This window comes from Nyctereutes procyonoides, unplaced genomic scaffold (genome assembly GCF_905146905.1).
Source record: "Nyctereutes procyonoides isolate TBG_1078 unplaced genomic scaffold, NYPRO_anot_genome, whole genome shotgun sequence".
NCBI lineage: Eukaryota > Metazoa > Chordata > Mammalia > Carnivora > Canidae > Nyctereutes > Nyctereutes procyonoides.
This window is the reverse complement of record NW_026575040.1, coordinates 16482463-16506728: the sequence shown is the minus strand read 5'-3', so window position 1 is coordinate 16506728 and position 24266 is coordinate 16482463. Positions and strand designations below refer to the sequence as shown.

At 43.0% G+C, this 24266-nt stretch overlaps 1 protein-coding gene across 4 annotated transcripts; it reads left to right on the top strand.

Annotated features, from left to right (window-relative positions):
- On the top strand, positions 1-22412 carry CCNB2 (cyclin B2). 4 transcript variants are annotated; one of them, XM_055319959.1, is made up of 9 exons: positions 1-149; positions 2926-3054; positions 3159-3269; positions 12683-12853; positions 13171-13329; positions 14789-15025; positions 15332-15472; positions 20456-20566; positions 22280-22412. In XM_055319959.1, the coding sequence occupies exons 1-9, from the start codon at positions 126-128 to the stop codon at positions 22295-22297; spliced, it is 1101 nt and encodes a 366-aa protein (XP_055175934.1). In that variant the 5' UTR covers positions 1-125; the 3' UTR covers positions 22298-22412. The 4 variants fall into 4 exon arrangements, with proteins under 4 accessions (XP_055175934.1, XP_055175932.1, XP_055175931.1 ...); XM_055319957.1 differs by lacking the exon at positions 22280-22412 and adding an exon at positions 22057-22257; XM_055319956.1 differs by lacking the exon at positions 22280-22412 and adding an exon at positions 21619-22025.
- The last annotated feature ends 1854 nt before the right edge of the window (positions 22413-24266 follow it).

Here is a 24266-nt window from a genome sequence, read left to right as displayed (position 1 = left end):
TCCCGTCACGCGGCGACCTCGCGAAGGTCCCCAGCGGTGCGGGCAGGAGTGCGGGCCGGCGGCGGCGCGGCAGCTGGTGACCTCCCGGGCCGGGCTGGCCTTCCTGCCTGCCCCTTCCTTCGCACATGGCGCTGCTCCGACGCCCGACGGTGAGTGCGCCCGGCCGGGGCGCGGGGGGCGCGGGCCGCGCCTCCAGCCTCCTCCTCCCTTCTGCGCGGGGCCTCTTGGTCCCAACGGGCCCCGCTCTCGGCTTCTGCCCGCCTCCCCTGCGCCCCAGTCGGCCTGCCCTCCTTGCGGCGTCCGCGCCGGGGCCCCGCTTCCTCCCGGCCGCTCCCAGCGGGGGGCGGGGGGTGAGGACGGTGTAGGAAGTCCCTGCGAGGTGGCACCTGTCAAGTGAGCCTCTGCAGCGCTGCACTTGGGCCCCGCGAGCGATCCCCGAGCGCTCTTTGTTGCTAGAGGGCTCTGCGGGACTCCTGGCCAGCTAAGGGATGGCGCGGGGCGGGGGTGGGTGGGGGGGGGAGGGGGGAGGGGAGGGGAGAGGGGAGGGGAGGGGAGGGGCGAAAGGCCTGGAAGAGACTCTTAAGTAGTAAACGGTTCTGATTGGGCAACAGGCGTGGCTGCTTTTCCGATTTTTCACATTTCGCCTTGCCCACGTTTCCCGTTTATTTCTGCCCACGAAGTCTTCCAGGCTAAGTTCACTAACATATGCGTTTGTCACTTTAAAAAAAAATAATTTCTTTAATCAAGGGTAATAGAGATTTTGCATATAATTGGGGACAGTAGGGCAGAGATAAAGAAGGGTCCAGATTAGTTTGTTTCTTCCTTTTTTGCATATAATTGATTTGCATATGATATTTTGCATATAATTGATATTTTGCATATAATTGGGGACAGTAGGGCAGAGATAAAGAAGAGTCCAGATTAGTCTGTTTCTTCTTTTTTTTTTAATAATAAATTTATTTTTTATTGGTGTTCAATCTACCAACATACAGAATAACACCCAGTGCTCATCCCGTCAAGTGCCCCGCTCAGTGCCCGCCACCCAGTCACCCCCACCCCCCGCCCTCCTCCCCTTCCACCACTCCTACCTAGTTCGTTTCTCAGAGTTAGGAGTCTTCCATGTTCTGTAGTTTGTTTCATTTTTGCAAAAACTCCCAAGTGTTAATGGTGTTTTGAATGTTTTTGTTTTTTTCCTGTGGGCTTGATTTGTATCTAAGTCTACTTTTCCTTTGCTGAAAAAAATAGAGGGCCCTGACACACCTGAGTTCCATCCTCCTAGCTGTAAGGCTAGTTTAAAAGCTGCCAGTTTTCCTCTCCAGATGGCTTTAAACTAAGATTACCAGGCTTCAACCCATAAGCATTAAAATTTCAAACACTTTTTATTTTTTAAATTTTATTTATTTATTCATGAGAGACACACAGAGTGGGAGAGGAGGCTCCATGCAGGGAGCACCATGTGGGACTCGATCCCAGGTCTCCAGGATCACGCCCTGGGCGGAAAGCGGTGCTAAACCGCTGGTCCACCCGGGCTGCCCCAAACACTTTCTAAAATTGGCAGTTACTGCTGGAAAAAAAACCTCAACAGTGTGCTTTTGAGAATCCTAATACGTTGTACACATTCAGTATTTAATTCCTGTCCTTTTGTGGATCTAAGTTGAACTGACAAGTAATTTTTGTCTCATCCATCCCATAAAGTTATTTCATTGTGAAATTCTTTCTGTTCAGGGAAGGCTTGAATTTTCCCCTGCCCCTCGGCCTACCCTGGTAGGTCCATTCTGTCTATCCCTGTAGATCCACTCACACCCTACTGGGAGATTGTTTTTTTTTTTTTAGGATTAGGACCCACAGTTCTCAGGGATAGGACATGCAGTTTTTTTCCTCATGAAATGTTTATCACCGCTATAATAAACTTTTTTTATATGATTTTTTTTTTCTAGCAGGCTTTGTTTCTAAGCATATTCTGTCTAAAGTATGTTAAGGACAACTTATAATTTTTTTTATTTCATATCATTTCAACTTTCTGAATTTGAGAGTAAAACTATTTTACCTGTGAAAACGATAACAGCACAATATTATAACAAATAAAAATATGATTTTACACACAACCTCAGTGCCCTAAACATCTACTTATAAGAGAATCCATGCAATGGCAACCTCATTTTAAAAGGCATTATCTCTAAATATCATGTCTCTAGGAGCACTTCTTCTTTGTAGAATGGCATAAGAATCAAAGCTAGTTTAGGTTTTAAACATCTGGACCTACTATAGGATTAGCATTTAAATAGTGTATTAATTGTACTTGTTATTAATCTCTCTAATGAAAAGTTTTGCTGTTAGTGAGAGCTTGCATGTAAGGTAGAGGAGAGGCAGAGGGAGAGAGAATCTTAAGCAGCAGAATCTACCCAGCTCAGAGTGGGGCAGTCTGGCTGGATCTCACAACCCAAGAGAGCCGACATGAGGTGAAATCATGAGTAGGATTCTTTTTTTTAAGATTTTATCTATTCATGAGAGAGAGAGAGGGAGAGAGTCAGAGACACAGGCAGAGGGAGAAGCAGGTTCCATGCGGGAAGTCCGACGTGGGACTTGATCCCGGGTCTCCAGGATCATGCCCTTGGCTGAAGGCGGCACCAAACCGCTGAGCCACCCGGGCTGAGTAGGATTCTTAACTGACTGAGCCACTCTAAAGGATGGGATTATTTATTTTACAGATAAAGTAGATAAGTGATTTGCCTAATTTCAAGTGACATGATCAATCACAAATAGTATTTTTAAACTTTGTAAAAAATGTATCTTTTCTCTCTCACAAATAGGTCACTGCATATTCACCTTCCCAAATTCTACATTTGGGTATCAGACATTAGCAGAGTAGTGTATGTTGTCTCAATTCGTCATTAACTCTCTGTTTTTTTTTTTTTTTTTTTTTAGGTGTCCACTGATTTGGAGAATGTTGACACTGGAGTTAATTCTAAAGCTAAGAGTCATGTGACAATAAGACGGGCAGTTTTAGAAGAAATTGGAAATAGAGTTACAACCAGAGCCACACAAGTAGCTAAGGTAACAGCCATGAGGACCGTACATGTGCACACTAGGCTGATTGTGTATAGCTCTGAAGAGCGACACTGGCTGTCTTGCCCTATTTACATTTCTTTTCCTTGTAGAAAGCTCAGAACACCAAAATACCTGTTCAACTCACCAAAACAAATGTCAACAAACAACTGAAACCTACTGCTTCTGTGAAACCAGTACAGATGGAAATGTTGGCTCCAAAGGTAGGATGCTTTGTATTTACAAACGTACAAAGTAGCTTGTTTTTGGCTAGACTGCAGGGGTGCCTTTATCATTGCTGCAACTTTTTTTTTTTTTAAGATTTTATTAATTTATTTGAGAGACAGAGAAATTGTGAACAGGGGGAGGGGCAGAGGGAGAGAGAGAGGCAAACTCCCTGTTGAACAGGGGACCCAGCACAGGGCTCGATCCCAGGACCTGATTGCATGGGATCCCAGGACCTGATAGCTCATGACCTGAGCTAAAAGCATCCATTTAACTGAATGAACCACCCAGGTGCCCAATCACCTCAACTTTTGTAGAACATTCATAACTAGAGCTCTACTTTGAAAACAGCAGTGTACAAATTGAACATACGCATCCTTTTAATGATGGTACCTTACTATAATGTTTTAACTTTGAATAACAAAGTTAATCACCTTGGTACTCAAATAAATTTAGTGTTCTCAGAGTGAAATTTGGTAGGTTTTATGATCCATTATAAGAATGAACTTGCCAATGAAGGCTGGGGAATCTTACAGTTCATGTAGTATAGGTAAGGTAATGCCAAAATTCTGTGTTGATAAATTGTGGGTCTGTGACTGGTTAGCTCAACTGGAATTAGAATGTTAATGGACCTAATGGCCTGTAATTATAGGACAGGCACTATTGTGCTGAGAATATAATAATAACTACCTTGATCTTTCCAGCTCTTTCTCTGTGTGTGTATGTGTGTGTGTTTGTGTATGTACATTTATTTATTTAATACATATAATGTACATTAATAATATCCATAACATAGTATGAAAATTTTCAAAATAGCACATTGGACATATTCAAGAAATATATATATTGAACACTTACTATACACACCCAGTAGTGTTAAGGCTGCTGAAGAGATTTCTTGCCTTGAGGAGACTATACAGAAGGGGCCTCTGTACCTGAAATTAGTAGTTCCGGGGAATGATGCCAGATGCCCCTGGGCAATGGATGATTGAGCATCAAATGTCTGGAGTAGATGGAAGCACCATCCTTCAGAACATGCTTCTATGGGAGGAGAGAACACTAAGGGATGGAGTGGTTGGGGGAAACTTCATGGAATGAGTAGGATTTTTAAGGTTAGAGATGATGCTGACAGGAAAGAGCACTTTTTTGGTGGAACAAAGCACAATAGGAATCAAGGCACCAAAGCAGAAATAAGCTTTTTTTTTTTTTTAAGATTTTATTTACTTATTCATGAGAGACTACACAGAGAGAGAGAGGGAGAGAGAGAGAGAGAAAGGCAGAGACACAGGCAGAGGGAGAAGCAGGCTCCATGCAGGGAGCCCAATGTGGAACTCGATCCCGGGTCTCCAGGATCACACCCTGGGCCCAAGGCAGGAGCTAAACCGCTGAGCCACCCAGGGATGCCCCAGAAATAAGCTTATAATCTTGTCCTCTGGAGAAGGAGTCAGAACACCTAAGCTGGATCAGAAGGTTTGTGTGAATGAATAAGCAGAACATAGAAGTCGAGAAGGTCACTGTTGGATTTGAAGGCTTTGGAATTCGGATTTTATCCCATTAGGCAATGAGGAGCCTGTAGAAAGTTTGAGAAGGTGGGAAATGATGAAAGCTGTGTAGGCTGGCCATGGGAGGGCCATAAATTAGGAGGTATAGCAGTTGTCCAAGCAGGAGCTGAACTAGCCTGGATCTCCCCTAAGCACTCATCCATATACCCCTATCTATAAAGGTGCTAGAAACAACATGGAATGTGTTGGGGTGTACCACCTCCTTCCAGGGACAGCCTCCTGTATTATAAGGAATTATTGGGTTGTGTTATTTGCAGAGGAAGAAGAAGACCCTTAAGCACTTGTATATTTAAGAAACCATTTATTCAGTAAGGTAAAGAAATGGTTTCTTAAATATACAAGTGCTTAAGTCAGGAAAGGGGGGTGGTTCTGGGGACAGCATCTCACTTGGCTTTAGATTTGTTGAGGTAACAAACATCCACAGGGAATGGCAGTCAGAAATACGCCAACAACATCTGAAGGAGAGGGCGGACTTGGGAGCCTTCTACTTACAGGTGATGGTTGCACGCATGTTGCTGTTCTAAAGCCAGGACAGAGCGCGTCCAATGAAGAACTAAAGCTAAAGCTCACAATCCTGAAGATTGACCTTCCTTTCACGAGCCTTTCCTTGGAGGTTTCTAGTGGTATCCTGAATGCCAAACCCAAAGCAGCTTTTCAGCTCTGACCTCTTGTATGTTTGTTTGTTTTTTTAAGATTTTATTATTTATTCATGAGAGGGAGAGACACAGGCAGACAGAGAAGCACAGCTCTGACCTCTTGACCCTTATGCAACATTTGATACCGCTGACTGTGGTTCCTGCTACATGTCCGGAAAGTGATTTGGCAGTGTATTTCAAAAGGTTATTCTCCATACCCAGCAAATCTGGTTTTAAAATTTATCCTGAGAAAATTATTAGAGGCACACCAGGGGTTTTTAAATAGTGCTGCAATGAATATCTCTTATATAATAGAGAAATATTAGAAAATTGGTTAAAGCTATCTATTTAAATTCAAGTATAATTAACATACAGTGTTATGTTTCATGTGTTCCACATAGTACAGCAATCCTGTCCATCAATCACTGCTCACCATGATAAGTATACCCTTAGTCCCCTTAACCAAATTCAGGGTTCCCTCTACCCAACTCCCCTATGGCAACCACTGGTTCTCTATATTTAAGAGCCTGATTTTTGGGGGGGTTTGTCTCCTCTTCTTCTTCTTCTTCTTCTTCTTTTTTTTAAGTTTGTTTGTTTAGGTATGTAATCTCTACACCCAACATAGGGCTTGAACTCACAACCCTGAGGTCAAGAGTCACATGCTTTTCTGACTGAGCCAGCCAGGTGCCCCTCTCTTTTTTTTAATTGTTTGTTTCGTAAAATCTGCTTGTGAAATTGTATGATGTTTGTCTTTGTCTGGCTTATTTTGTTTAGCATTAGACCCTCTAGATCCATCCATGTTGTTGCAAATGGCAAGATTTCATTCTTTTTTTAGAGGCTAAGTAATATTCCATTATATACACACACACACACACACACACACCACATCTATCATCTGTGGATGGATGCTTGGGTTGCTTCCATATCTTGGCCATTGTAAATGATGTTGCAGTAAACATAGGGGTGCATATATCTTCTCAAATTAGTATTTTCATCTTCTTTGAGTAAATGCCCAGTAGTGGAATTATCAGAGCAGCTTAAATCCATTTAATGAAATGCATTGACTATTAATATCATGCTTTAGTAGAAAGATGTCAAAATGCATGTTAAATTAGTGGAAAAATCAGATTATAACACAATAGATGCAGTACAACCCCAAATTTCCTTTTGTTTTCTTTTTTTAAAGATTATTTGTTTATTAATTTTTCTGAGAGAGATTGTGTGTATGTGGGGTGGGAGGGGGCAGGGGATGGAGGAGGGAGGGCAGAGAGAGAGGGAGAATCTTAAGCAGACTCCATGCCCAGTGCAGAGCTTGATTCCTTGATCCTGAGATCTCACGACCTGAGCCGAAATCAAGAGTTAGATGCTGACCGAGCCACCCAGGCTCCTCCGATTTGCTTTTAAAAATGTTTAAAGTGTGCATTTTCTTTGAGGGGAGGAGGGGCAGAGGAAGAGAGGATCTTAAGCAGGCTCCACACCCATTGTAGAGCTTGATCTTACAACCCTGAGATTCTGACCTGGCCGAAATCAAGAGTCGAAATCAAGAGTCGGATACTTACCCAGGTGTCCCTAAAAGTGTGTGTTTATATGCAAAATTTGATGGTAGTTATTTTTGAGTATTATGTTGGGCATAAGATTCATTTTCATTTTCTTCTTTAAAATTTTCGGATTTTTCACTCTAAGTATATATTACCCTTCCTATCAGAGAGGAAGGGAAAAAGACATATTAGAAGAAAAAAACCCCAAAAAATAAAAAAGAACCAAAAATGTTATGAACAAAACAAAGGAGAGATTTCCTCCTGTGACTTCTGCAACTCCACTGTTTCTGAATTAACTCTGCATTTCCTTGGTAACTCTTTGCTTTGGCTTCCTGATAAAATTGAGGCCACAGTGTTTGAGATAAAGAGTTATGGACCTGTAACTCCGTTCATATAAATATCACTTCCATGGCTGAACTGTGCTGCTCATTTTAGAAGACATCAGGGATTAATGAACAATAATTACTTCCAATTCAAATATGCTTTTCTGGGGGATCCCTGGCTGGCTCAGCGGTTTGGCGCCTGCCTTCGGCCCAGGGCGTGGTCCTGGAGTCTCAGGCTCGAGTCCTGTGCTGGGTTTCCTGCATGGAGCCTACTTCTCCCTCTGCCTGTGTCTCTGCCTCTCTCTCTCTCTTTCTCTCTCTGTGTCTCTCATGAATAAATAAATAAAATCTTAAAAAAAAAAAAAACAAATATTCTTTTCTCTGAGAAATGCAGGACAGAAGAGATCCACAGTTTAGGGAGAGCTCCTCATCCTGGTAGATGAGACCCTCTGCTTGCCTGGCTCTGCTCAGCCATGTGGCTTTTACTTTGTCATCTGCTCTATCTGCAGTCATTGCTGCTCCTTTAGAGCTGGTCCCTGGAGATGTAGAAATGCCAGTTGAGCACAGGGTTCTAGCGGCAGTGAGCCCTGGAAAATTTATAAGCCCTGTGCTCATGAAAGCAGATGTTCCCAGCCAAATCCACTTACTATACTCTGCAAAACTAGGGGCAAGTCTTATTCTTTGTACTGTATGTAGCAACTGAATCACAAAGGGCTCTGGCTGAGAACTTGAAATGGTTTCAGCCATTCACAGATGTTTGCAGAAGCAGATTATCCTGCAATTTTTGGAGAAAACAGTGTTTTTGTTATTTTTTGCTGACCAGTTTGGTTTTGGCAAACACTGAGTTTTTGTGGGAAAGGAAGGAGAAGGCTTTTTTTACTAGTCCCCTTGTTTCCTGGGCACTGGAGAAATCAGGTGAATGAACTACCAACTCTTTCCTCAAGGAGCCCCCAGTCAAATGGAGAAATGTCATCATATGCATTATAATAGGCTGTAGCAGAGATGGATGTAGACTTAGGAGAGGTGCTGGGGAGTCAGAGCTAGAAATTCAGATGAAGTTTTAGATTTACAGATTTAATCTAAGCACTAAATTCAGTGATAGTTGTGGGGGCGCTCTGATTAAATGGGGGCCCACCAAACGTGTGGTGTCCCAATTGGGTGGAGGCCAGCGGTGTGAGTGGTAAAAGAATTCACCCACAGCAGAACAAGAGAGAAGGTCATTGAATACACCACTAGGGAGCAGTGGGCGGGACAGCAAAGGAGAGACTGTCTGCCAGAAGATTGTGGTGAGGGGACACAGTTCATAGGGTGAAATGAAGGAGTATGGGAATGTATGGAATCTTCCCATTTTGGGTAATCTTCAAAACTATGCATGGATGTAATTGGTCAGTTAGGGCCTGTGCCTATTTCGAGGTGGTTTGCTTAATGAGCCTGTTGGCATTCAGCTGGGTAGTCACTGTGGGCCCCTTTCCTTTGATCAAGTTTCACTGCTCAAGCGTGTTGCCTAAAAGTGCCTCAACAGTAGTCATTATTCAACTAGGAGAATGTTTTATGGCTAACCATCCCTAATACAAAAACTACATATAAAGGGGAAATAAGCACACCTCGTCACATATTTTTTTAAAAAAGAGTGCCTTTTATTTTTAATCACCCAAGAAACAGTCATAACAAAGCAAAATACCCAGAAATACATGTTGGGGGAGTGCCTGCCACTGAGTATCTGCCTTTGGCTCAGGTCCTGGGATGAGTCCTGCATTGGGCTCCCCATGGGGAGCCTGCTTCTCCCTCTGTCTGTGTCTCTGCCTCTCTCTCTGTGCCTCTCATGAGTAAATAAATAAAATCTTAAAAAAAAAAAAAAAAAACACCCTCAAGTACATAGAATAGAAAGTCATTTTATTTTTACTACTCTTTCTACCTTCCAAATTACATTTCACTGTGTTCCCTAAAGCTATTCCCAGTGAATGATTTTGCCTTTCTACAATTGTGTATGTTCCTCTGTATGTACAAGTATGCATTTATTGCTACAAATCATGAGCTATCTAATTGGAAGCAACCGTTTTTCTGGGAGTCCTTTCTTGTTGCACTTAATTGACATTATTATAAACTTAGTAAAAAAAAAAAAAAGGAACTCTGGTTGCGAAAAACTTGCGCAAATGCTTACATGTTTGCATATTAATAGTAGTATATTCTATCAACAAACCCAACTTAGTAGTAGGAGAATTTCAGTAGCTTATGCTCAGAGACTCCACCCTGCTCCTGACCAAACAAGAGCTCTCAAGTTCAGCAAAAACTCACATCTTTGTTATTTCTGATATGACTTTTCAGTTGTCTCTGACAACCAACAGAACTCATTCATTAATCTAACTTGAAGGTTTTTATTCTCAGATCACTTTTGTCATTCAAAAGTTTGTGATGGTTAATAGCTGATGAAGCTTTTAGCATGCAGCAGGTACTGGACAGAGGATTGCATAATTGTCCCGTAGGGCTTAGGCTACTACCTGCACAGACAGTGGGGTCTTAGGAAGGATTTTATAATAATTAAATTATTTTGGAGCCCAAAAGGAATGCTTTTAAGAAATTCTAAATTAGGGGCGCCTGGCTGGGTCATTCAGTTAAGCATCTGCCTTGGGCTCAGGTCATGATCTCAGGGTCCTGGGATCAAGCCCCTTACCAGGCTCCCTGCTCCTCGGGGAGTATGTTTATCCTTCTCCCTCCCCCATCCCCAAACCCCCCTCCATCACCACTCCTGCTTTCACTCTTGCTCTCTTTCTGTCTCAAATAAATAAATAAATAAATAAATAAATAAATAAATAAATAAATAAATAAAATCTTTAAAAAATAATTCTAAATTAAGGGCCAGAGCAATTATCCATGTCTTTTCCTGCTGGCTTTGGGATATGGCTAAACTCAGGTATACTTCAGAATAGACACGGGTAAACATTTCAAGCTACTAAGGCAGCACACATGGCACATGACCGTAACTTCTGCCTCTTTAAACCAGGCTACCCAGTACTGACTGTACTTCCGGGGGACAGTGATGATGTTTATCCTTGAAATAAACTTATCCTTGAACTTAACCTAGCTGTATGTGCTCATTAAAATACACATCTGACTCTAGTCACTCTTTTTTAAAAAAAAAGATCTAGGTGATTTCTATACCCAACATGGGGCTCAAACCCACAACCCCGAGATCAAGAGTTGCTTGCTCTACCAGCTGAGCCAGCCAGGTGCCTCTGATTCTCGCCACTCTTGCTCATTTCCTTTAGTGGGTTCACGTCCCTTCGGGTAAAATTTAAACTCCTCACTTGGGTTTTCACTTACCTTTCCAGCCCATCTTCTCACACATCATGCACTAGTGCCTGCCATCCCAAATCACATACGCTTCCCAGAATGGCCTTTATCTCTTGGCTTCCTCTGGGACTTTGTACATGCATACCTTTTGCCTACTCATTTTCCTTGAGAGCCTATCCTCTGTGGTAACCTTACTAGGTTTTTCCCTGGTGCCCTAAGTAGCTCATATTCATTCGAGTTTGTTGAGGTTCTTAAGTTGTTGAATAAATGGCATGTATACCAGTATGACTCTTGCTCCGCTGGCCCTCCCTCAGTTGGAGAACTCTGATGTAGGAGGGAAGGGTTGGTTTTGAACTACTATACATATTTTGCTGCTGCTGTTTCATCCTTCTCTAAGCCTGGAAACTATCATCACAGAGCTTTAATGTTAATTAAAATTGTTGTTTATGGGATCCCTGGGTGGCGCAGCAGTTTGGCGCCTACCTTTGGCCCAGGGCGCAATCCTGGAGATCCGGGATCGAATCCCACTTCGGGCTTCCGGTGCATGGAGCCTGCTTCTCCCTCTGCCTGTGTCTCTGCCTCTCTCTCTCTCTCTCTCTCTCTCTCTCTTTCATAAATAATAAATAAATAAATTAAAAAAATTGTTGTTTATTATACAGCCTTCTCTTTCTGTATTTTATTTCTTTAATCCATAGTCTTTATAGTCTTGCAGTCTTGTTAGGTTTTACTTTGAGAAGTACCTCTTATTCTTTTAAAAAGTAATGGGTTATTTATACTTCATTATTAAACACTTGTTTTAACTTACTTTATACATTTTTAATTTGTGTGATTTTTTTTATAGTCACCCAGTGAGCATAAGAAAATACTGGGTGTGTACTTCCTTGGTCTCTGCTTCCTTCTATTTTATTCATAGGCCAGAATGTGCTTTCCTGCTTTTAAATTGCCAGTTTTTCAGTTTAGAATAAATTAGTTTGTGAGAGGAAATCTGCATACTCCGAGAAGAGGCTCCAGCTGAAGTGAACTATTAGCTCTAAGAGTTTCTGCACCCAGGTGTCTAAGTTTCTTTGACTCAAATATTTACTGAGTGCCTACTATGTGTGAGGGATGATATAGGTATTTCAGAGGCTGAAGGGGACAAAATCAGTTTAAATAAATGTATTACTTATTTATAAAGGTATTGGTAAATTTATTTATTTATTTTAAAATATTTTATTTATTCATGAGGGACAGAGAGAGAGAGAGAGAGAGGCAGAGACACACAGGCAGAGGGAGAAGCAGACTCCATGCAGGGAGCCCGATGTGGGACTCAATCCCAGGACTCTGGGATCACGCCTTGGGCCAAAGGCAGCCGCTCAACTGCTGAGCCACCCAGGCGTCCCGTAAATGTATTTATTTATAAATATCATTTCCTACCTCTTCTATCTCTATAAGCTCTATAGAGCTGACAGTCTAGCAGAGATAGAAAATAATACACGTCATACATAGTAAACTCTGTAATATGTTAGAAGGTTATAGGTTCTATGGGGAAAAACACAGAGAAATGACATGTGTGAAGTGGGGAAATAGGTGGCAGATGGTAATTTGAAAGAGGGGTCAGGATAGACCTAACTGAGAAGGTAACATTTAAACAAAACTTGAAGATGGTGAGAGAATTGCCTATGAGGGTGCAGGGACAAAAATGCGAGCATTGTTGGAAGAGGGAGCACTCTTGCAGTTAGGGAGGCTGCTGTGAGGCAAACCGAGGGGAGAGAAATAGGAGACAGGTGAGTAGAGGAAGAGGGCCAAGCTAGATCATGCAGGCCCTCAGGCCACCTTGAGGACTTCGGTTTTCTCTTGGAGTAAAATCTGAGGATTGTATACAGAGGAGTATATCTCTAAAAACTTCATCTACTACATCTTGAATTCCTCATGTCTTACTGTGAAATTTATTGTTTTGGCTTTCACATATTTTAAAAATGCATATGATACTCTTAAACCTGTTGACTCTGTGCATATGTGGCCATGATTAACGATTCAGGCTCCTGCCGACGTAGTGGTATGTGCACTTTAATTCGTTCATGTAGGGTCCTCCGCCGGCCCTGGAGGAGATCTCCATGAAGGAAGAGAACCTCTGCCAAGCTTTCTCTGATGCCTTGCTCTGCAAAATTGAGGACATTGATCACGAGGACTGGGAAAACCCTCAGCTCTGCAGTGACTATGTTAAGGATATCTACCAGTATCTACGGCAGCTTGAGGTGAGCGCACCTTTTGTGCTTTGACTGTGCAACCAATGTGGAATCTACCACGCTTCCCATTTCTGGGAAGGAAATGAGGTCTGCTTTTTTTTTTTTTTTTTTTTTTTTTAAGATTTTATTTATTTATTCATGAGAGAGAGAGAGAGAGAGAGGCAGAGACACAGGCAGAGGGAGAAGCAGGCTCCATGCAGGGAGCCTGACGTGGGACTCGATCCCGGGACTCCAGGATCTCGCCCTGGGCTGAAGGCGGCACCAAACCGCTGAGTCACCCCGGCTGCCCTGAGGTCAGCTTTTTAAACTTTTAATTCTGCCAACAGGTTCTGCAGTCCATAAATCCACACTTCTTAGATGGAAGAGAGATAAACGGACGCATGCGCGCCATCCTGGTGGACTGGCTGGTGCAAGTCCACTCCAAGTTTAGGCTGCTGCAGGAGACTCTGTACATGTGCATCGCTGTCATGGACCGATTTTTACAGGTAAGTGTGGCTTTGGGGACATTGTACCAGTGGCTCACTGTAATTGCATTTATGCAACACCAGAGGGTGATAACTTGGAAGAAAAGATCAAAAGCCACTTTGTGAGAAACTGAGGAACTTGAGGTGCTAGAAGAGGAAGGAGCCAGGTGTGTCCAAACTCTGATGACGCTGACCAGTGCTAGGCATTTCTGCTGGGTCAGCCTCCCATGGAGTGCTGGGGGCGGGAGGTCAACGCTACATGGCCAGTCATTCTTCAAAGGAAACATAGCAGCAAGAGGTCTGAAAGTCGACTGGAAGCCTGTGGTGCCTGCGGGCACTGGTTTCTCAGGCCTGCTTACGGGATTTCCCTGTAGCTTCTAGTTTGGTACTCCTTGGTGTTAAGTTTCCTCATCTGAAAAATGAGGATTTTAGCTAGAGAATATTGCAGTTTCCAGGCAACTGTGACATGAATCACTGGGAAAAAGAGGACGCAGAATTATTTAAGAAGGATATGTGTGGGGAGTGTACTGAGAACGGAAGTTCTGAAGTGGAGGAATGTCAGAAATTAAGCTGAGAGGTGGAAGTGATCATCGAAATAGTTATCAAATGCAGACACAAAACACTGATCAAAAACAAAACAAAACAAAACAAAAACTACTGATCAGTTAGAAGAAATGCCAGACATTAAGCACACTAGTGTGCTATCCACCAGCCAGTAGCCCTGCAGATAAGGATTTATTAAAGTCAACATTTAGGATACAGTTCAGATATAAATTCACAGTAATAATTGTGTTTATTATAATAATGACTCTGAGATACTACAAAATCCTACGAAAGCATAGATTCAGTGGTTTACATTATACATTCCTCATTGGGTAGGAGAGTAGTTAATTTTAGGTAGATGTTCAATAAGAGTTGAAGCAAGGAAAGCAAAGTCCCCTTAAAAAAAAAAAAAATTAAGGGAAACACTTATACCATGAATTGTGATTTTCCCCGACTCTGAATCTTCTTCCAATGTTCTTTAGGTTGAATAATGAGTGCACTTTTGGTAAGGATTAAGAAAGTGTTTGAGAGATCCCCTTCCTCATCCCTAGGTATCCATTATTTTATCCTGCTTTGGGGCTTGGCCTCATCTTGATGCAGACATGTTGAATGCCAGGTGGGGCTTCACCCAGACTCAAGCTGGGATGATGGGGCTGGAGCACAGACCAGGAGATTGGTTCTCAGGCATAATCTATATACCTAATGTGGGGCTCAAACCCACAACCCCGAGATCAAGTCACACACTCCACCGACTGAGCCAGCCAAGTGCCCCTGATGGTACTTGCTATTAACGTATAGGTTACCTCTGCTTGTAAGAGGGATGCAAGCAGAGACGATGTGTGCTTCTCTGGGATGTGGTCCCCTCTCACTTTCCAGAGCCCCAGAGGCCCAAGTCCTCTTGTTAGATAGGACTTTTGACACGTTCATCTTCAATTAGGTTCAGCTGGTTTCTCGTAAGAAGCTTCAGCTGGTTGGGATTACAGCTCTGCTCTTGGCTTCCAAGTATGAGGAGATGTTTTCTCCAAATATTGAAGACTTCGTTTACATCACAGACAATGCTTATACCAGTTCCCAGATCCGAGAAATGGAAACACTGATTTTGAAAGAACTGAAATTTGAGCTGGGTCGACCTTTGCCACTGCATTTCTTAAGACGGGCATCAAAAGCTGGGGAGGTAAGTGCCTCCAGTCCATACCAGACTTTATTTTGCTGCTTGTTGTCTTATCCTAGAAACATTGATCCAATTAAAAGACAACTTAGGCATTTATAGGAAACATCTTTTCAATAAGTCCTAATGCATATCTCTCAGTTCTTAAGAGAAAAGACCTCATGCTCTGTGTTAGTAACACTGTGGAATTAGGGCAGTTGCTGAGCAGGACTGGTGAGCTGAGTGGATTTGAACTCCTAGGCCTTCACCCAGGATTTTGCAAGAGGATCATAGTAGCCATGCTTCTCATTGTCCTTGGCTGTTCTTTTGTAGGTTGATGTGGAACAGCATACTTTAGCCAAATATCTCATGGAGCTGACTCTCATCGACTATGACATGGTGCATTATCACCCTTCAAAGGTGGCAGCGGCTGCTTCCTGCCTGTCCCAAAAGATTCTGGGCCAAGGAAAATGGGTAAGTGTTGGGTTAAGAAATTAGGTTATATTTCCCGCACTCTTGATATGAAAGGCCTTAGCATTTTCACAACACTATCCTTGAAGCAGTTGTTAAAACTCAGAGGCCTAAAAGAAGGCTGCTTGGAATGCTTCAGATGGAGACTGAGTAACCACGCCATGGCACCAAGTGTGCTTAGAGTTGTGAAGACTGAGGAAGACCACCAACGACTTGTGTGCTAACATTTCTGGGATCTTTGGTTAAGTGAAACAAACAAGTTGTCAAGCATATAAGACAAAGCAAGGCCAAGGCCTGACTGATTTCACCAGTAAAGATAAAAGGAGCCACTTTTAGATTCATATAAGTAGCCAAAGCTGCCAGCAATCTGGGTCCTTATTTCACACACCGAAAAAGGGACCAGATGACTGCAGTGTGAGTCCTGGGATACCCTTCTGTGGTCGAGCAAATTCTAGACTGCCACTAAGCAGTCTTATAGTCTGTAGATGTACCCCAAGAGCGACAGGACGGAAGCCTCATCAGAAGCCAGGTGTTAAGAAACAGTTTTGTAATAGCCTCTTGGCGGGGAGATCCGGAAGGGAATGGGAGCAGCTCCTCCCACGCCTCCATCCTCTGCTGTTCCAGGAGGATCACAAAACATTTTGCGAAGACAATATAAGCTGTGGTTCAGGCCTTTGCCTGGGTGGCTCTATGTGGATACACGCAAGATTGCCAGGGCACCGTAGCAGAGCTGTTCCTCTACACAAGTGTATACGTTTGACATTTTATATAAGATAGAAGGGGAATAAGAGAGAGAGTGTATGTGTGCTTATGTATTTTCTAATTTTTCAAAAACTACATGTAGACCAGAAACTAATGAAAATCATACCTGTGGGATTGAGAGGGAACAGTGTAGTAGGCTGATGATGAGAACAGGACTTCTGGTTGTAACTTTTTATTAATTGGGTACAATATAATGTAACTTTTTTGGGTTTTGAACAATATGAGTGTTGATGCAAAACTCTAAATGGAATTAAGCAGAAACAACAATGTCACTATATATCAAATTGGTAACAGAACACAGGGAAGAATTAATTCACGTAACTTTTAATTTTATTTATTTATTTATTTATTTATGACAGTCACAGAGAGAGAGAGAGAGGCAGAGACACAGGCAGAGGGAGAAGCAGGCTCCATGCACCGGGAGCCTGATGTGGGATTCGATCCCGGGTCTCCAGGATCGCGCCCTGGGCCAAAGACCGGCGCTAAACCACTGCGCCACCCAGGGATCCCTAATTCACGTAACTTTTAAAGGCAATATTCTAACTGTGCATCCTTAGTGGTATGTGGTTAGGCAAATCAAAGAACTAAAAAATGTAACATGTTTAAAGTTTACTTAGGAGATATATTGTTAGTAGTAATCTTATAATTATGAAACTTTTTATGAATATTACAGGATAAAGCAAACATTCAGGTTACCAAAGACTAAAATTTTCACCATAAGAAGAGAGGTAATATATTATTAACAATTGAAAACAAAAGGAAAACCCTGTAACATTAAATCTGTTTTGGAAATATGAGTAAACTAGTAATGACAGGGACCGGAAACAATGATAGCCACGTAGCAATGAACATATGTAGTGCCCACATCTTGGATACTAAATGCCATAACCCACTAGGAACTAGGCCTCCCTGGAGAAACACTAATATCAGGCCTGTGGCAGAGGAAGCACAAGGTGAGCCTAGGTCAATTTGTGTGTGTGTGTGTGTGTTTTGTTTTGTTTTCTTGTTTTTTGCCTAGATCAATTTGTAATAGATACCAAGCAAATTCTCAAAGATCAATGGGGCACATCAAAAGGACATTAGGAAAAAAAAAAGGATATTAGGAACTGGCTTGAAAGAGCTCTTACTAAATCTGAGGTTTTTTCTTTTTAAATTTAATTTAATTTTTTAAGATTTTATTTATTCATGAAAGATTCACAGAGAGAGGGAGAGACGTAAGTAGACGAAGAAGCAGACTCCCCACAGGGAGCCTGGTATGGGACTCAATCCTGGGACCCTGCGATCACAACCTGAGCTGAAGGCAGATGCTCAACCAGTGAGTCACGCAGGTGCTCCTAAATCTGAACTTTAAAAAGAACAGGGACAGTAATAGATTGTAACGCATTTCTAAAAATCCATGTGTTTATAATGTTACAAAAGAAAGAACGGAAGAGGGGGCCTTTTTTTTTTTCTTAAATCAGTAGAATAACAGCTAATTAAGGCAGAAAGAATGGTAGAGTTAGAAATCAAATTGTAGGGGTGCCTGGGTGGCTCAGTCGATTAAGGTCTAGTCTTGATCTCAGGGTCCCGGGATTGAGCCCCATATCGGGGTCTCTGCTCCATGGGGCGTCTGCTTCTCCCTTTCCCCTACTTGCTCTCTCTCCCCCCCCCTTTTTTTTAAACATTTTATTATTTATTCATGAGAGACACCCCCCCACACACACACACACAGAGAAAGAGAGAGAGAGAGAGTCAGAGACACATCCATGGGAGGGAGAAGCAGGCTCCATGCAGGGAGCCTGACATGGGACTCGATCCTGGGTCTCCAGGATCACACCCTGGGCTGAAGGCGGCGCTAAATCGCTGAGCCACCTGGGCTGCCCTCCCTTTCAAATAAATAAATAAAATAAAAAATCGAATTGTAACTCCTAATGCAATAACCAATTCAAGCAAGAATCAACTGATGCTTATATCATAAGGTGAAATAGTTTTGGAGAACAAGATTCACATGGTCTCAAAATATCCCCCCCACAGATCTATAGTAATTCTGAAGAAAAACCATGCCTCTGTGATAGAGCGGTCTGGCACTTACCACCTTAACCTGGTAATCAAGCTTGGCATCACCGGTGGTAGGACCTCTTGATTTGACCGGTCTTCTGGTGCAGTAGGATGTATACATGATCGCCTATGTGAAATTCATACCCAAAATGTTTGACATGAATCCAATTGTCAGGAAACACTGAGATTTAAAATATGGGACACTTTTTTTTTTTTTTAAGATTGTTTGATTGATTAGAGAGAGAGAGATGAAGAGTGAGCATGAGGAGGGGAGAGGGGCAAATGGAAAGGGAGAAGCAGACTACCCCCCTAAGAAGGGAGCCTGACTTGGGGCTCGATTCTAGGACCCTGAGATCACACTCAAGCCAAAGGCAGCCACTCAACTGACTGAGCCACCCAGGTATACCAAAATGTGGGACATTCTAAAAGTAACTGGCCTGGATCCTTCAAACAAGTTGTCATGTAAAGCCAAGAAAATAGGAGTCATTTTTTTAAATTAAAAAAAAAAATTCAGATACACTGCATGTACCTTGGTTGGCCTGGATTCAGAAAGGAAAATCTGTAGAAGATATTTTTGGAACTATGGGAGAAATTTGAGTATGGACTATGTACTAGATGATAGTGTGGAAATGTTGATGTTTTTTCTGTGATAATGATTTGTGGCTAGATAGGAAAATACTTTTTTTTTTTTTTGAAGATTTTATTTATTTATTCATGACAGACACACACAGAGAGAGAGGCAGAGACCCAGGCAGAGGGAGAAGCAGGCCCCATACAGGGAGCCCGATGTGGGACTCTATCCCAGGACTCCAGGATCACGCCCTGGGCTGAAGGCAGGCGTTAAACCGCTAAGCCACCCAGGGATCCCCGGAAAATACTTCTTAGGGATGTTTCTGAAACATTTAGAAGTGATGTGTCATGGTGTCTGCAACTCCTCTTCAAATGGTTCAAAAATTGTATGTGAATACATACATACACAATATTTGCTGAACCATTTGCAATTTAGTTGCAGACACCATGAGAAAGTGGCAAAATGTTAAATATAAATGAATCTACACAAAGGATATACAGACATTCATTATAATATTTCAGTTTTTCTGTGCATTTGAAATTTTTTGAAATTAAAAACAAAGCTGCTGGTACATGAATGATACATGGTCCTGATAACAGTGACTCATTTTAGCTCAATTACTTTACTCTTAGACCTGCCTTCCTTGGGCTCTAAACCTATTAACTATAGGTCTCCCTGTTTTCTGGGAATTGATTTCAAAAGACCAGTAGTTGTGTTATTTGAGAATTACTCATACTACTACTACTACTACTACTACTACTTCTTCTTCTTCTTCTTCTTAAGATTTTATTTATTAGAGAGAGTGAGTGAGAGAGAGGAGTAGAGGGAAAAGCAGAAGCAGACTCTTCACTAAGCAGGGAACCCAACGTGGAGCTGGATCCCTGGACCCTGGGGTCATGACCTGAGCCAAAGGCAGAGGCTTAACTGAATGAACCATTCAGGCGCCCCTATTCTTGCTTCATTCTTTTTCTTTAAACTATTTAAGATTAAATTGTGATTTATTTTCCCAATTACATTGTGCATATGACACAGATGTACTTTAGCCTTTAGAATTTTATCACAGAACTGAAATAAAGTCAGGCTACATACACTTACACACTGACAGTATGGATATCTGGACTCTTGAGCTCCCCACCAGCCACTGCCCAGTAGGGCTTTGATGAGGGGTGGGTAACACGTGAGAACTGCTAGTCCCAGGTCTCTGCCATTCCTGTGAAGCAGGCATTCCTTTGTTGGGTTTTTTTTTTTACTCTGTCCTACTTTCCATCCCTTTTCAGTGTGGTGATAGAGGTTAGCATGAAAGTTTTGTTACTTGGAGGAGCCTACATACCTGTGCAATTTTCTTTAAAAAATGATACAGGACCTTTGACACTTGATTTAGCTGAAGCTGTACATCGTCTTCCTTTAGTCTTGCTCAGAGCCAAAGTCATCTGGCATTTACTGGCTGCTTTGCTGGCAGCATGATAGTGTTTAGGGCTGTTACTGAATTTTCAAAAGGTAAGAATATAGTTTTACAGCTTTTATGTAAGTGATAAGTGATGTCAGCATGTATAAGCCGTGCTTTTCTAAACAAGTGAAGCCTTTATCTTGCCCCTACTCTTTGCATTGTGTTCCAGAACTTAAAGCAGCAGTATTATACTGGATACACAGAGAATGAACTATTGGAAGTCATGCAGCACATGGCCAAAAATGTAGTGAAAGTTAATGAAAACTTAACGAAATTCATCGTAAGTACTCCTTCCTAAACTGTGGAAAGCATTAGATTATGGGTTTTGTGAATGAGGGTATGTGTATGTATGTGTTTGTGTTTTCATGTAATACTGGCATATGTGAGAATCTGTTTTAGCACACTCTTTTTCAGTATAGCAGGGGATGGAGCATACTGATATACCCCAAAAGCGACTTTCTTTAAAACACGGTAGCTAGGCTGTGTCCAGGCCCAGTGTAGGCAGCCAGCCAGGCATTCGGTGCGTTTAGCCATGCTCATCCCTGCATCCTGGGGACAGCACTCAGGAGTCAGGGGAGGTGCTCACCATGACATCTGGAACACCACAAAGGGCCCTGTGGAAGGCTGGGGGTATTCAGGACCCCTGTCCGGGACCTTTTGGGACAATGACCAGAAGGCACCTGAATTGCAAGCATGATGAAGGAGGAGGAGGGGCAAGAAACCCATTGAGAGAGCTTCCCGGGAGGCTGGTATCTGTGGAGTCAGAGCAGATTGGGTGCCGTCCTGTGCTTGTGTGACAGAAAATCACTAGGGATCTGGTGACAAAGAGGCAGCATCTGTGCCAGGTGTCCTCACAACCTGATTCACTTCCTTGCGTGAGCTTTCTGCATAGCTCAGCACACCGTGGAAGTGGGACATGTTTTCAGGCCTGAGGGTATTGTCTGGGATCTGCTGAGCACTGGTTGCCACTTGCTTTTATTGCCAGTTACTGCTCCCATCCTGGCAGACCTGTTATGTCCTGATGGTACTTAGGTATGACAAACACGGCTCCCACCTCCCACCCCTCTGGCCACATAGGAGAGAAAGCCTCCTCCTTGGACCTTGACATCGTTTATGCCTCCACCTACCAGCTGGGCTCTATCTGTTGCTGGGCACAGAAGGAAATTGTCAGGTGCCACACATTATGACCTCAGACTATTTGCTGGCTTCAGTGATGCGGCATCTTCAATTGGAGATTGTGGGTCTGGCCCTTACGTACTCGGGAGTTAGACTAGGAACGAGGTATAAGGTGGGGGTCCTGATGTGTGACCTAATCACAGATGACTTCTGCAGGCCATCAAGAATAAGTATGCAAGCAGCAAACTCCTGAAGATCAGCACAATTCCTCAGCTGAACTCAAAAGCCATCCAAGAGCTTGCCTCGCCTCTGATGGGACGGTCGTAGTCTGCCGTGGCCCTGGGGGGAGAATGCTTCGTCCATGCACTTTGTCTTACTGATTTGGAATTCTTCACTTTGTATATAGTCCTCTGGTCTATTTCATGAAACCTTTTCTTAGACCTGTTTTCTAAGTGTATATTGAGGAAAAATAAAGGTATTAATTTTTCTTAAGGTATCCTGGGTGTATTTATTTGTGTTTTATACTGAATAAAGTCAGCAGAAGCTTAGTCTAACTTCTTTTTTGAGATATTATGAATAGCATGAATTGAAAATGGGAGGCTAACCATGACAATTGTCTTTCTAGAACCTACTCAACTATCTTATCCTATACAGGAACACCTGGCTCACTGGAGTGAGGGCAACCTGAATTGCAAGGAGGAACCCTCATAATGTGTCTCTGTCTCAAAGGCACAGTGGGGACCAGGAACGTCGTCCTAAAGGCCAACATTGGATAACGAAAATGGCCTGCAACACCTTGTTAGAGTTGAAGGTTGGAATGCATTTTCCTATTTAAGCTAATGTCATAGGTTACTGTTTGTTATTTATTTTTTGGCAGGCAGTCAATCACATTTGACATTCTCCGGCAGCCCGGGTGGCTCAGAGGTTTAGCGCCGCCTTCAGCCCAGGGTGTGATCCTGGAGACCTGGGATCAAGTCCCACGTCAGGCTCCCTGCATGGAGCCTGCTTCTCCCTCTGCCTGTGTCTCTGCCTCTCTCTCTCTCTCTCTCTCTCTCTCTCTCTCGGACTCTCTCATGAATAAATAAATAAAATCTTAAAAAAAAAAAAAAACCCCATTATTCTCTAAGGGGGAATGCATTCTCAGTCATAAATGAGTGCCTTATGGCAACAACTTCCCAGGCTCTGAAGCTTTGCAGTAAACTCTAACTCCGCCTTCCCCCAAGGGAGAGTGTGATAAAAGCTGCCTTCTGTGTGACAGTGAGGTCTGCAGGTGCTGGTTCTGTGACTCACCTGTGGCTTGTGACTGCCCCGGGAGGAGAGCCTGGGTGGCTCCAGCGAGGGCTCGCTCCCCACCTCTCTCCCTAGGCAGGTCTGGGCCACCTATGCAAGTCTTTAGGTGCTGAGCACTTAGAGGAACCAGGAGTCTGTATGTATTGAAGTCATGGTGTAAGGTTTTCTAAGTATCCCTTGTTGAGTGAGGCTTGTTCCCATGGCACCCTTACACTGACTTGGGTCACACATGTCAATAGTAATGAAGTGAGACCACGCAGGGAGCTTTCCTGGCTCTGAAAAGCAAAGTTATTTCCCAGGGATGAGTGTGCTCCAACTTCTCATCAAGAAGGGGATGGCTTTTGTGGGAATATTTTATAGCTTATTGCATATTTTGCTTAGTTAAATATTAAATACCCTGACTCAGGAAATTCATACTTCCAGGATGTCATAAAAAAAAGACCTTTAAGATACTTCCTTATGTGCCACGGCAGGCACCCAAAACTAAAGTGTTATAAATGTGAGAGAAGCTGTAAAACTAGGAATCATAATATAAAAACACCGAATTCGAAAATGAGATGATGTAACCACAGTTTGAAGAGCACACATCCTGAAGCTGGATTTCATGGGTTTGAGTCAACTTGACGGCTGTGTGGAGCTGTTTCTGTAAAATGGGGCTAAGAGCGTCTCCCTCATAGTGCTGGAGTACTGGGTAAGATATGGCCAGCCCTGAGCAGTGTCTGGATATGCCCCAGTGTTAGTGGCTATTAGTTGAAGGATCTTGGAAAGAGACGCACTCTGGGCATTCAAAGATATGTTAGACACCATGCTTGCCCATCAAAGGAGTTTGCAAATTTAAAGCTATTGAGTCCTATTTGTGAGGTTTTCTTCCTTTTTAAAAAAAATTTTGATTCTTGCTTTTTGAGAAAAAGAGAATTGGAAGTTGAAAGGTTGACATTAGCCTATCAAACTCCTTGATACTAGCTGGATTGAAGACAAAAATGAAAAGCATGGGCCTCGGGGTCAGATCAACGGTCAAATGATGGTTCCTCTACTTACAAACTACGTGACCTTGGGCAAGGTAGTGAACTGTACTGAGCCTTTCATTGCAAAGTGGTTTTAGCCTAGGCCATGCCTGTCAGAGGGGACAGGTACAGGACTGGAGGACAGAAAGGTGTGAAGTAACTGGTAAGAGTGAAACTCCTAAGTTCAGGAGCAGCTGTGAAGGCCAGCTAGGCCTCGGGAGAGACCCAACACGAGTCAGGAAAGGGAACGAGCAGATGTTGCAGAATGGCTTCCGCTCTCTGACCATAAAAGTGAAGGGTACCAGGAACATCATTAGGTTCTCCACTGAAGATGTGTCCTGTGCGTACTGCATTCCTGAGACCATGCTAAAAGCAGCAAGTAGAGGCAGGGGCCCTTAGTCTGCCCAGCTCCACTCGGGAAGTCTGCGGAGTCTGGAGGGAGTCCAGAAGAGAAAAAATTGGGATTTTCTGTAATCCTCGCTCTGTGGCACACAAGCCAGTGATCATCAGTTATGTGGGCAGTTACAGGATTACATGGTGGCTGGGTTGTCTCGCTCTTGTTCTTGTGGA